The 12396-nt window shown below is 45.4% G+C and overlaps 1 protein-coding gene and 1 long non-coding RNA gene across 2 annotated transcripts in view; one reads left to right on the plus strand and one right to left on the minus strand.

Moving 5' to 3' along the window:
* The window catches only part of yjefn3 (YjeF N-terminal domain containing 3), a 240549-nt gene that overhangs the window by 135109 nt on the left and 93044 nt on the right, over positions 1-12396 (minus strand). The window contains exon 2 of the mRNA XM_043721477.2: positions 9784-9892. Within this exon, the coding sequence (XP_043577412.1) occupies positions 9784-9892 (109 nt within the window). The remainder of the gene's footprint in view (positions 1-9783; positions 9893-12396) is intronic.
* The window catches only part of LOC148142489 (uncharacterized), a 153122-nt gene that overhangs the window by 117150 nt on the left and 23576 nt on the right, over positions 1-12396 (plus strand). The gene's annotated exons all lie outside the window — the stretch shown is intronic.

Raw genomic sequence — 12396 nt, forward strand, 5'->3', positions numbered from 1 at the left:
GCTTCCCTGCATCCTACTGAAAATTCTGTATTTGAAACAAGTCCACAGAAGCCGGCATCCTATCCACCAAGTCCCCCTTTATTTACATATGGAGAATCCTTGACACTGATCCAGTTCCCTCAGAGCCAGCTCTCAGTGTGAACAGAACCTCTCACACTCCTGTTTATACCTGTCAGCCAGGGCTCCATGATTCAATCAGGCTAACAGCCGTAGCTCCTTGATTGGACCAAGTTAATAGCCCGGACTCCGTGATTGGACCAGATTACCAACCAGGGCTCCTTGGTTGGATCAGATTAGCAGCCCCATTCAGGGAACTCATGAGGTCCACCTGAGTGACCACCTTTACAATCACTACATCGCTCCCCCGCGAGTCCAAGGACGTAGGCCTATTATTTTTATTCTAGTTCCTCCTGGGGGTGTTTAGGCACCGTCAGGTTCCTCTGCCTCTGCCTCAGATACACGCGGTGTGTGAAATACTGGAGATTGACCCTTGTGTCTCGGAAGAAATTCATTCTCCTCTTCAGGCGGCCAAGGCATTGAGGCAGCGATATCCCTGAGTCTATACCCGATTCTGAGGGACCTTCAATATTTGATAGAAAGGGAGAGCCCACAGGTTCCAGAACAGTTGGAAAGGCTGCATAAGATCCAGGGCACGTTTTGCTCTCACACTGTTTGTGCGTTTGCAGCTTTCATATGGTCCACATATTTATTCAGGACGACCGCACTGACCTGAACTTTGTTCATGAGGTTTTGATGGTGTGACTATGTACAGAGAGAACCTTCCCTTTTATGAGGAAGAGCCTTATTGGGTGCCATTGATTTAAGATGTTCATCGAGAACTACAATTGGATTTTTTACCCAGAGAGCAGTGAAATGTGGAATCCAAGAAGTGGTCAATGTGAACAGAACAGATACATTTGGGGAAATTAGATAAACATGTGAGGGAGAATGGGGGCGTCATGATGGGAGATTGAGATAAGAACAGATGGGAGGAGCCTCGAGTGAGACATGAACACCAGTGTGCCCTGAATTAGGCTGAACAGCCTGTTCCTGGGCCATGTAGTGTTTGAAACCTTACATAAGTTAGGCCAATGTGTGCCATAGACCCAATTGGACAAACCATATTCCAGGTTACAGAGCAAATAGAAACCTATATGCAGCTCCCCGAGAGGCTTGGTTGAGAACTGCACTTCAGTACATTGGAAGGTTGAATCTATTTGCTTATATCAGCTAAATGCCTCTCATGCATTCCTCAGATTAATTTCTCCACCATTAAAGCCTTCAGCTGCCTGATCCCAAACTTTGCACTGCTCTCTCTGCACCTCTTCACCTCACAAACTTTCTTCCCTCCTTTAAGACTGCTTTTAAATGAAGGCACGGTGGCTCAGTGGTTAGCACTGCTCTTTCACACCACCAGGGACTTGGGTTCAATTCCAGCCTCGGGCGACTGTCTTTGTGGAGTTTGCACATTCTCCCCGTGTCTGTGAGGGTTTCTTCTGAATGCTCTGGTTTCCTCCCACAGTCCAAACATCTGCAGGTTAGGTGGATTGGCCATGCTAAATTGCCCATAGTGTCCATGGATGTGCAAGATAGGTGGGTACGCTGTGGGAAATGTAGGTTGGGGTCTGGATGGGAAGATGTTTGGAGGATTGGTATAGACTCAATGGGTCAAATGGCTTCTTTCTGCACTGTAGGGATTCTATGATTGAAATGTACCTTTCGACCAAGCTGTTGATTGTCTGACTGAATCTCTCTCTCTACATGGCTTAGTGCCATACTTTAATAATCACTCCTGTTCTGGATGAAGGTTCATTTCTGGACATTTCATCACCATACTAGGTAACATCTTCAGTGAGCCTGTGGATGAAGCACCAGTGGTATAACCCACTTTCTATTTATGTGTTTGGGTGTCCTTGGGTTGGTGATGTCATTTCCTGTGGTGACATCATTTCCTATGGTGATGCCATTTCCTGTTCTTTTTCTCAGGGGGTGGTAAATGGAGTCCAAGTCAATATGTTTGTTGATTGAGTTCCGGTTGAAATACAGCACTTCCAGGAATTCTCATGCGTGTCTCTGTTTGTCTTGTCCTAGGATGGATGTATTGTCCCAGTCGAAGTGGTGTCCTCCCTCATCTGTACATAAAGATACTGGTGAAAGTGGGTCATGTCTTCTTGTGGTTAGTTGATGTTCATGTATCCTGGTGGCTAGTTTTCTGCTTGTTTGTCCAAGGTACTGTTTGTTACAGTTCTTGCACGGTATTTTGTAAACGACATTAATTTTGCTTGTTGACTGTATAGGGTCTTTCAAGTTCATTAGCTGCTGTTTTCGTGTGTTGGTGGGTTTGTGGGTTACCCTGATGCCAAGGGGTCTGAGTAGTCTGGCAGTCATTTCCAAAATGTCTTTGATGTAGGGGAGAGTGGCTAAGGTTTCTGGATGTGTTTTGTCTGCTTGTTTGGGTTTGTTGCTGAGAAATTGGCGGACTGTGTTCATTGGGTACCCATTCCTTTTGAATACACGGTATCGGTGATTTTCCTCTGCTCTGCGTAGTTCCTCTGTGCTGCAGTGTGTGGTGGTTTGTTGAAATTCCAATCCTGTGAAAGTGTTTTGAACATTCCATCACATTAAAGGAGCTATATAGATATGAATTGTTGTTGTCGTAAAGCGCTTTGATTTAGCCTGAGGTCTTGAAAGGAGCTATAGAAATGCAAGATCTTCCTGATTGATGTTCAGTCGCTCCATCTACAATTACATAGTGGGTTGGAGGGCTGGGTAATATCAGGGGATGAGATGGAGGGGTCAGGAAAGGATCAGGTTTAGCAGAAAAATCCACAAAGGTCCAAAATCATTGGCACTGAATGCCTAGCTCAGGCCTGAACAGCTGCTGTGAGGGTGAAGTAATGATCACAGCAAGAGAGAAGGTAGTGAAATGAAAGAAAGAAATCATAAAATGGTCACTGTAATAATTGGAATATTCAAGTGGAATACATCCAATAATAATCAAAGAAACAAAGGTAGGAATATTGGGAACCATGACTGAAATAGTTTGCAGCTCATTAAACATGAAGCCAGACCCAGATGATTGGAAAAAAGCTATTGTTTAAATTCTTTAGTTAAGGTCAGACAACCTGTCCTCTTCATGCTATAATGGAAAAAACAAGCAAGGAAATAGCTGCAGCTAACAGGAGCCTGGGGATGTTTCCGTGCCAAGCTGGGTTCAGGAACATCGGTCAAGCCAAGGAAAAAAACAGGTCTCAGTGGGCACAATGAGATTTAATTAAACAGTTGCGAGGGTGACAGACAAGAAACAACACACTGAGAAAGTGCTGGAGAAACTCAGCAGGTCAGGCAGCATCTGTGTCAAGAGAAACCGGGTTAATGTTTTGAGATCAATATGACACATCCTCAGAACTGACAAGAAACTAAGGGCTGATACAACCCCATGATGGGCCGAGTAGCCTCTTTCTGGAGTTATTTCTTTTTCTGCTTTCAGAGATTGGGAGTTATTGAGATTACGTAGAACATAGAACAGTACAGCACAGTACAGGCCCTTCAGCCCACAATGTTGTGCCGAACTTTCATCTTACTCTAAAATCAGACTAACCTACATACCCTATATTTTACTATCTTCCATGTACCTATCTAAGAGTCACTTAAATGTCCCTAACGTATCTGACTCTATTGCCACTGTTGGCAGAGCATTCCACGCACCCATCATCCTCTGAGTAAAGAACCTACCTCTGATATCTCCACTAAACATTCTTCCAATTACCTTATAATTACACCCCCACATGATAGACATTTTCACCCTGGGAAGAAACCTCTGGTTATCCACTCCATCTATGCCTCTTATCATCTTTTACACCTCTATGAAGTCACCTCTCATCCTTATTCGTTCCAATGAGAAAAGCCCTAGCTCCCTCAACCTTTCTTCATAAAACATGCCCTCCAGTTCAGGCAGCATCCTGGTAAATCTCCTCTGCACCCTCTCTAAAGCTTCCACATCTTTCCTATAATGAGGTGACCAGAACTGAACCGAATTAGATAATAAAAAGCCCAAAGATGTGCAGGTTAAGTGGATTTGCCATGGAAAATGCAAGGTTATGGGGATAGAGTGGGGGCCTGGGTGGGATGCTGTTTGGTGGTTCAATACAGACCTGATGGGTTGAATGGACTTTTTCAACACTATCGGGGATTCTATGTTTCTCTGGTGCCTCTATCATTTTTATAAAATGGGGAGGTGGTGGTGTGGTGATAATGTCACTGGATTTGCATTCAATAAAAGTCTTGAAGAAAGTGCTGGCTGAATAGCGAACACAGTCGCTTCTCGTAAAATCTGGTTCATTTTTAGGGAAGGATATCCACCATCTTTACCTGTCTACCCAACACCTGCCCAGGAGTTTAGAAGAACAAGAGAACACTTTATTGAAATGTACAAGATTCTTAAGGGTCTTGACAGGGGAAATGTGAGGTGGTTATTTCCCTTTGTGGGATGACACCGGGGGGGGGGGGTGTCATCTCAGAATAAGGTCTTGCGCATTTAAGACAGAGATAAGGAGGCCCATTTTTCTCTGAGAGGAGTGATTCTGTGGAATTCTTTACCACAGAGGGCTGTGAGGCTGGGTCATTAAGTATATTCAATGCTGTGATGGAAAAATGTTTAATCAGTAAGGGGAATCAAGAGTTATGGGGTAAAGGCAGGGAAGTGGAGGTGAGGATTATCAGAGCAGCCATGTGGAGGAAGTGGAGGAGACTCACGGAATCAAACATCAAAGAAATAGACCCTTCGGTCTAGCCAGTCCATCCTGACCATGTTCCCAAACTAGTCACACCTGCTTGCTTTGGCCCATCAGGAGAAAGTAAGGTCTGCAGACGCTGGAGATTAGAGTCGAGAGTGTGATGCTGGAAAAGCACAGCAGGCCAGGCATCATCTGAGGAACAGGAGAATCGATGTTTCGGGCCGGAGTCCTTCATCAGGAATGAAGCTGGGAGCCTTGGGGGTGAGGCTGGGGAGAAGGTAGCTAAGCATGCATTGGTGGATGGAGGTGGGGGTAAAGGTGATAGGTCAGAGAGAAGGGTGGAGAGGATAGGTGGGAAGGAAGATTGACAGGTGGGACAGGTCATGAGGGTGGTGCTGAGCTGGAAGGTTGGAACTGGGGAAAGGTGGGGGGAGGGGAAATGAGGAAACTGGTGAAGTCCACATTGATGGCGTGGGGTTGAAGTGTTCCGAGGTGGAAGATGAGGCGTTCTTCCTCCAGGCGTCAGGTGGTGAGGGAGTGGCAGTGGAGGAGGCCCAGGACCTGCATGTCCTCGGTAGAGTGGGAGGGGGAGTTGAAATGTTAGGCCACAGGCCGATGGGGATGATTGGTGCGGGTGTCCCGGAGATGTTCTCTGAAGCGCTCTGCGAGAAGGAGGAGACCGCATCGGGAGCAACGGATACAGATGGTGGATATCCTTCCCTAATAAATGACATTGATGGATGTGCAGGTAAAACTTTGAATGTGGAAGATTCCTTTGGGACCTTGGATGGTGGTGAGGGGGGAGGTGCGGGTGCAGGCTTTGCAATTCCTGTGGTGGCAGGGGAGGGTGCCAGGACGGGAGGGTGGGTTGTAGGAGGGCGTGGACCTGATCAGGTAGTCACGGAGGGAACGGTCTTTGCAGAAAGCAGAAAGGGGTGGGGAGGGAAATATACCCTGGTGGTGGGGTCTGTTTGGAGGTGGCAGAAATGTTGGCAGATGATTTGGTTTATGCGAAGGTTGGTAGGGTGGAACGTGAGCACCAGGGGTGTTCTGTCTTTGTTACGGTTGAAGGAGTGGGGTCTGAGAGCGGAGGTGTGGGATGTGGATGAGATGCGTTGGAGGGCAACTTTAACCATGTGGGAAGGGAAATTGCGGTCTCTAAAGAAGGAGGCCATCTGGTGTGTTCTGTGGTGGAACTGGTCCTCCTGGGAGCAGATACGGCGGAGGCGAAGGAATTGGGAATATGGGATGGAATTTTTGCAGGAGGTAGGGTGGGCGGAGGTGTAATCCAGGTAGCTGTGGGAGTGGGTTTGTAAAAAATATCAGTGTTGAGTCGGTTCTTGTGGATGGAGATGGAGAGGTCTAGGCAGGGGAGGGGGGTGCCAGAGATGGTCCAAGTGAATTTGAGGTCAGGATGGAATGTGTTAGTGAAATTGAACTGTTCGACCACCCCGTGGGAGCACGAGGTGGCGCTGATGCAGTCATCAATGTAGCGGAGGAAAAGGTGGGGAATGGTGCTGGTGTAACTCCGGACGATAGACTGTTCTACGTAACCGACAAAGAGACAGGCATAGCTGGGGCCCATGCGGGTGCCCATGGCTACCTCTTTCGTCTGGAGGAAGTGGGAGGATTGGAAGGAGAAATTGTTCAAGGTGAAGACCACTTCAACCCAAATCCTTCTAAATCTTCCCTATTCATGTATTCACCCAACTGTCTTAACTCAATGGGCAGAATGGCCTATATCTGTTCCTTTGTGTTATGGTCCAATGTGGTTGACTCTGTAAGTGTCCTCTGGAGATGAGTGGCCAGATTTGATGTAAGATTATTGGATCTTCTCTGCAACAGAGTGCCTCATGGTTTAAACACCAAAAGAACCGTGGATGCTGGCAATCAGAAACAAAAGCAGAAACGGCTAGAAATGCGCAGCAGGTCTGGCAGCATCTGTGAAGAGAAATCCGAGTTAAGGTGACCGTACCTCAGAAACATGTTAACTCTGATTTCTCTTCACTGATGCTGCCCGACCTGCTGAGCATTTCCAGCGATTTCTGCTTTTGTACCTCATGGTTTGCTCTTTCTCAGGGCCCTGTCAGCCCACATCTCCTCTTGTTGTGATTTGTATTTCTACACCCAATTATTATCAATATTGCTTATGCCCTGTGTCAGTCTAATTGATCTCAGTCATGCCACATGGTGTTGGTTTGCCGTTAACTGGAGGCAATGATTTGCAAGCATCTGCCAATCTATAAATTCGCCATGTCCACAGCTATTACTGTTTAATTAATCCCAAATTAATACACATATCAGCACTCAGTCCAACACTGCACACAGCATGATGCCAGGATGGTATATATATATATATCAGTCCTGTGTTAACATGAATATACATCAGTGCTCTACGAATATTCATCACCCATTTGAAACTAGTTGAAGAGTTTTTTTTACTTCATTGACAGAAAATGCTTTGAAAACATTATTTTTGAGTTTTGTGTCTATCTGAAATGCTCATTGTTAAATGAGCATTAATCTTCCTGCTGTCGCTCAATGGGAAGATGGTTGCACAGTGATAATGTAACTGAAACCCAAGACTGATGTCCTGGGGAACAGAAACAGAAACAAACAGCATGGAGAAACACAGCATGTCTGGCAGCATTGGTGGAGAGAAAGCAGAGTTAACATTTCAGATCATAGAGTCGTACAGCATGGAAACAAACCCTTCGATCCAACTAATCCATGTTGAACATAATCCCAAACTAAATTAGTTCCACTAGCCTGCTCCTGGCCCATATTTCTACTCATATACTTGTCTAAGTGTCTTTTAAACATTGCACTTGTACCCACATCCATCACTTCCTCAGGAAGTTCATTCCACATGTGAATCACTCCAGTGAGCCATTCTTCGGGCTGGAAAGAAGGGTCTCTGGATTTGAAGTGTTAACTCTGTTTCTCTCTCCATGGATGCCAGGTTTCTCCAGTAATTTCTTATTTTTGTTTCCAATTTCCAGTATCTGCAATTCCTTGTTTGATTTTCATGTTCTGAGGACATGGGTGTGAATGCCGCTGTGGCCAATGGTGAAATTTGAATAAAAACCTGGCATTAAAAGTTTAATGGGGGCAGTGTAACCATTGTTGACTGTCTTTAAAAGCCCATCTGGTTCACTAAGGTCCTTTTAGGGAAGAAATCTGCCATCCTCACCTGGTTTGTCCTACATGTGACTCCAGACCCACAGTATTGTGGCTGATTCCTAACCGGCCTCTGGGCAACAAATGGTAGCACAACTCACATCCTGTGAACGATTAAGAAAAAACTTGGCAATAGTTTGTAATGTTTGGTCTCTTGAAATGGAATGTTAAACAAAAAATGGCCACTTTTCCTGAGCAGTGAGGCAGAATCAGATAAGTACTCCCTTTGATAGATCACTGGCAGCCTGGGAGACATGAACTGATGCCAACCTTACCCCTATCTGCTGTGAGCCCTCTGCCAAAGGCTTTGTGTGGCAGGGTGGGAGCAGTGAGTAACAGCTGTGCATTGGAGCCACACATCACAGAATCATCGAGATATACAGTGCGGAAACTGACCCTTCAGTCCAACTTTTCCACGCCAATCAGATATCCTAAATTAATCTAGTCCCATTTGCCAGCACTTAGCCCTGATGTCTCTGAACCCATCCTATTCATGCCTTTTAAATGTTGCAATTGTACCAGCCTCCACCACTTCCTCTGGCAGCTCATTCCATACACATACCACCCTCTGCGTGAAAAAAGTTGCCCCTCAGATCCTTGTTAAGTCTTGCCCCTCTCACCTTAAACCTACGCCCTTGAGTTTTGGATTCTCCCACACTGGGAAAAAGACCATGCCTATTTACCCTATCCATGCCCCTCATGATTTTATAAACCTCTATAAGGTCACCCCTCAGCCTCCGATGCTCCAGGGAAAACAGCCACAGCCAATTCAGCCTCTCCCTGTAGCTCAAACTCTCCAACCCCAGCAACTTCCTTGGAAATGTTTTCTGAACCATTTCAAGTTTCACAACATTCTTCCAGAACAGAATGTAATATTCCAAAAGTGGCCTAACCAGTGACATGTGTAGCCACAACATGACCTCTCAATTCCTATACTCAATTAACTGACCAGTAAAGGCAAGCATACCAAATGCCGCCTTCACTATCCTGTCTACCTGCGATTCCACTCTCAAGGAGCTATAAATTTGTACCCCTAGACTTCTTTGTTCAGCAACATCCCCAGGACCTTACCGTTAAGTGTATAAGTCCTGCTCTGATTTGCCTTTCCAAAATGCAACACCTCACATTTATCTAAATTAAACTCCATCCACACTCCTTAGTCAACTGGCCCATCTGATCAACATCCCATTGTACTCTGAGGTAACCTTCTTCACTGTCCACTACACTTCCAATTTTGGTGTCATCTGCAAATGTACTAACCATTCCTCTTACATTCATATCCAAATCATTTATATAAATGACAAAAAGCAGTGGACCTAGCACTGATCCCTGTGGCACACTACTGGTCACAGGCCTTCTGCCCAAAAACCAACTCTCTACCACCACCCCCTGTCTCCTACCTTCAAGGGACTAGCTCTCCCAATATTCCATGTGATCTAACCAGTCTACCATGTAGACTGCTGTACAACACAGCTGTTGAACACTTTGCTGAAGTCCATATAGACATTGACCACCATGCTGTCTTTGTCACTTTGAAAAACTCAATCGAGTTTGTGAGACATGATTTCCCACTCACAAAGCCATGCTGACTATCTCGAATCAGTCCTTGCCTTTCCAAACACATGTAAATCCTGTCCCTCATAATCCCCTCCAACAACTTACCCACCACTGACATCAGGCTCACCACTCTATACTTCCCCAGCTTTTCTTTACCCCTGTTCTTAAGTAATGACAACACACCACCCTCCAGTCTTGTTGCACCTCACCTGCTGCATGACCCTGTCATGTGCTGTGTAGGGTTGGCCCAGTCCGTGTGATATGGAAGGGAGATCAGTGATTTGGATGAGGATGTCTGTGAGTTACCAACCTTCGCTATTGCCATAGCACAGTTGTGCCCAGACATCTCTATCAACTGCTGCTGTCCAAATCTGTATTCTTCATAGAGTTCACCCTCCAGTGCCTTCGCCTCTTCTTTACTGCAGAAAACACAAGGAGATGTGTGACACAGTGAGAACACAATAGTCTCCTCAGATGAAATTTCCTCTTCCAACAAATGGGGGATGGACAGATATTCAATGGATTGGCATCAGGGAGATTCTCACTGCCCCACCCAACCTCCTCCCCACCCACCAGCCAGTTCAGGATACAATCTCTGGGAGGGACTGTCCCCATGGTCTCTACTATGAGCTATGCACGCTGCAGGCAGACATTTTTTCGATAAAGTCTTTGTGTCAAACTATCTGCTGTGTTGTACAGGCAAACCCCAGCATATCCCTTTGGCTGTTCACAACAAGCAAGGTACTGAATGTACTCAACCAATCTTTGCTCACAGAACTCAAAACACCATGTCCAATCTTCAGTATGGTTCTGCGATTGAACAACATTTGCTAAATAATCCAGAGTGTGTGAAGAATAATACAGACAACCAATTTAGGATTGTCAGTGAGATTTGCTGTAAGGCACATTGATAATTTAGATGCTACACATTAGCAGACAGGGTCCTGATCTTTGCAAACTGGAAGATCATGTATTTGCACCAAACTCATTCAATTCAACAAAATTGGTGGCAACCATTTGCTGATTCATTTCTTAGGGCAATGCCTTGACCAATCAGAGTCAATGTGCCTAGTTTAAAATCGAAACAAAACCTGGCAGTTAATTGTCAAACATTAGTTGCATTCTCCATGGCGACACCTCAACCAATCAGATTCCACTTTTGCACTCTCCTGTCATATAGTACAAAAGTTGGTTTTCCTATTTATTGGTATTCTTGCAGATTATCCTGATGATGGCGAGACAGAAAACCTCAACAAAATGTGTCTTCTTCCAGCAAGTGTTCAAGTCAGATGCTATCAACTTGCAGCATTAAATGTGATGGATTGGGGATGGAAGAGGCCACCGGAGGTTGTTAAGAACAGGAGAAGGATGGTCAGTGGGACTTAGTGGAATAGGATATGGGCTCTAGTGTTCTGGACAAATTATATTTCAGGTTAGGGAGCAATTCGAAGGATCAGGTGAAGTCACTGAGCTTAGAGTTGACAAAGACACAGATGAAGGTTCATTGGCTTTGGGAGAATACTGTAAAGCTGGACAGCTTTTTTCATTCTTCATCCATGGTTTGTGGACGCCAATGGCTGCTCTCAGCCCTTATTGCCTGTTCCTAGTTGTCCCTTGAGAAAGTAGTGGTGAGCTGCCTTCTTGAACTGCTTTAGACTATGTGCTGTTAGTAAACCTAGATAGGGAATTCCAGGATTTTGACCCAGGACTCTGAAGATATATTTCCAAGTCAGGATGGTGAGTGGCTTGGAGGGGAACTTGCAGGGGGTGGTGTTCCCATGTATCTGCTGCCCTTGTCCATCTAGATGGAAGTGACCATGGGTTTGGAAGGTGTTGTCTGAGGATCTTTGGTGAATTTCTGCAGTACGTCTTGTAGATGGTACACACTGCTGCTACTGGGCGTTGGTGGTGGAGGGAGTGGATGTTTGTGGATGAGGTGCCAATCGAATAGGTTGCTTTGTCTTGGGTGGTGTAATTGGAGCTGCACTTATTCGGGCAAATGGGGAATATTCTATCAAACTCCAGACTTGTGTCTTTTAGATGCTGGTTATCCCAGTCCTTGAAGTGTAATTATATCATTAGCAGGAGCTGGGAGATGTACCTGCTGCCCTTGGCTTTCGGGACAGTGGAGATTGCAGGTGTGAGCTGTGCTGTTGATGATGCCCGCGTGGGTCACCACACACAGGATGGTTACATGTTACTTAGACTGGCAGAAACGGAGGAGCAGGGCCGGGAGCCGCGTGTTAGAAGATCAATGAGATGGACAGAACAGGAGAGAAGACCTAAATTTATCTTAGTTTTTACGTGAATGTGGGCTGTAGAGGGAAGATTTAATTAATCAGTGTTTGGTTAGAATTGATTGCATAATTAAGACTAAGGATAAAAATAACAGTATGGAGGTGTAGAATGTAAACTAAGCAAATATTAGCACTGTTCTAGAGAAGGTGATTAACGGCTAATAGTTACATAGATCTGGCAGAGAAATTTCAAGGTGGGGGGAAAGGTTGCTGACTGTAAAAGCTGTCAACAAGATCGATTTTAAAGAGGGGTTTTCATGTCTCGAGTTCTGTTGGTGCTGACTATTCCTTCTCCTTCTTAACTCCAACAGCACAAGGTCAGGCCTGTGAGTGAAGAAATGTCTGGAATGAGATGTTGGTTTTCCATTTGAGATCTTCACATAGTCAACATGTCATTGGTCCCTTGTTGGGCTGCTCATGTTTTGCCCTACAGCCCCCTCTACCTGGTGAGGAGCATCCTGCACCATCTATGACAGCTTTTCCTCTTCCTCATTCTGTTGTATGCAAGATCTTTCTGGTCTCTATCTTTACCTCTGCTTTTGTGTAGGTGCCAATGAGCTCCATGAACACCTTCATGATCCCGTGCATTACGGCCTGGAAACTCAGAGTATACAGCCTGCAGAATG

Source organism: Chiloscyllium plagiosum, unplaced genomic scaffold, assembly GCF_037043375.1.
Source record: "Chiloscyllium plagiosum isolate Xiang-an unplaced genomic scaffold, Cpla_swu_hap1 HiC_scaffold_28, whole genome shotgun sequence".
NCBI lineage: Eukaryota > Metazoa > Chordata > Chondrichthyes > Orectolobiformes > Hemiscylliidae > Chiloscyllium > Chiloscyllium plagiosum.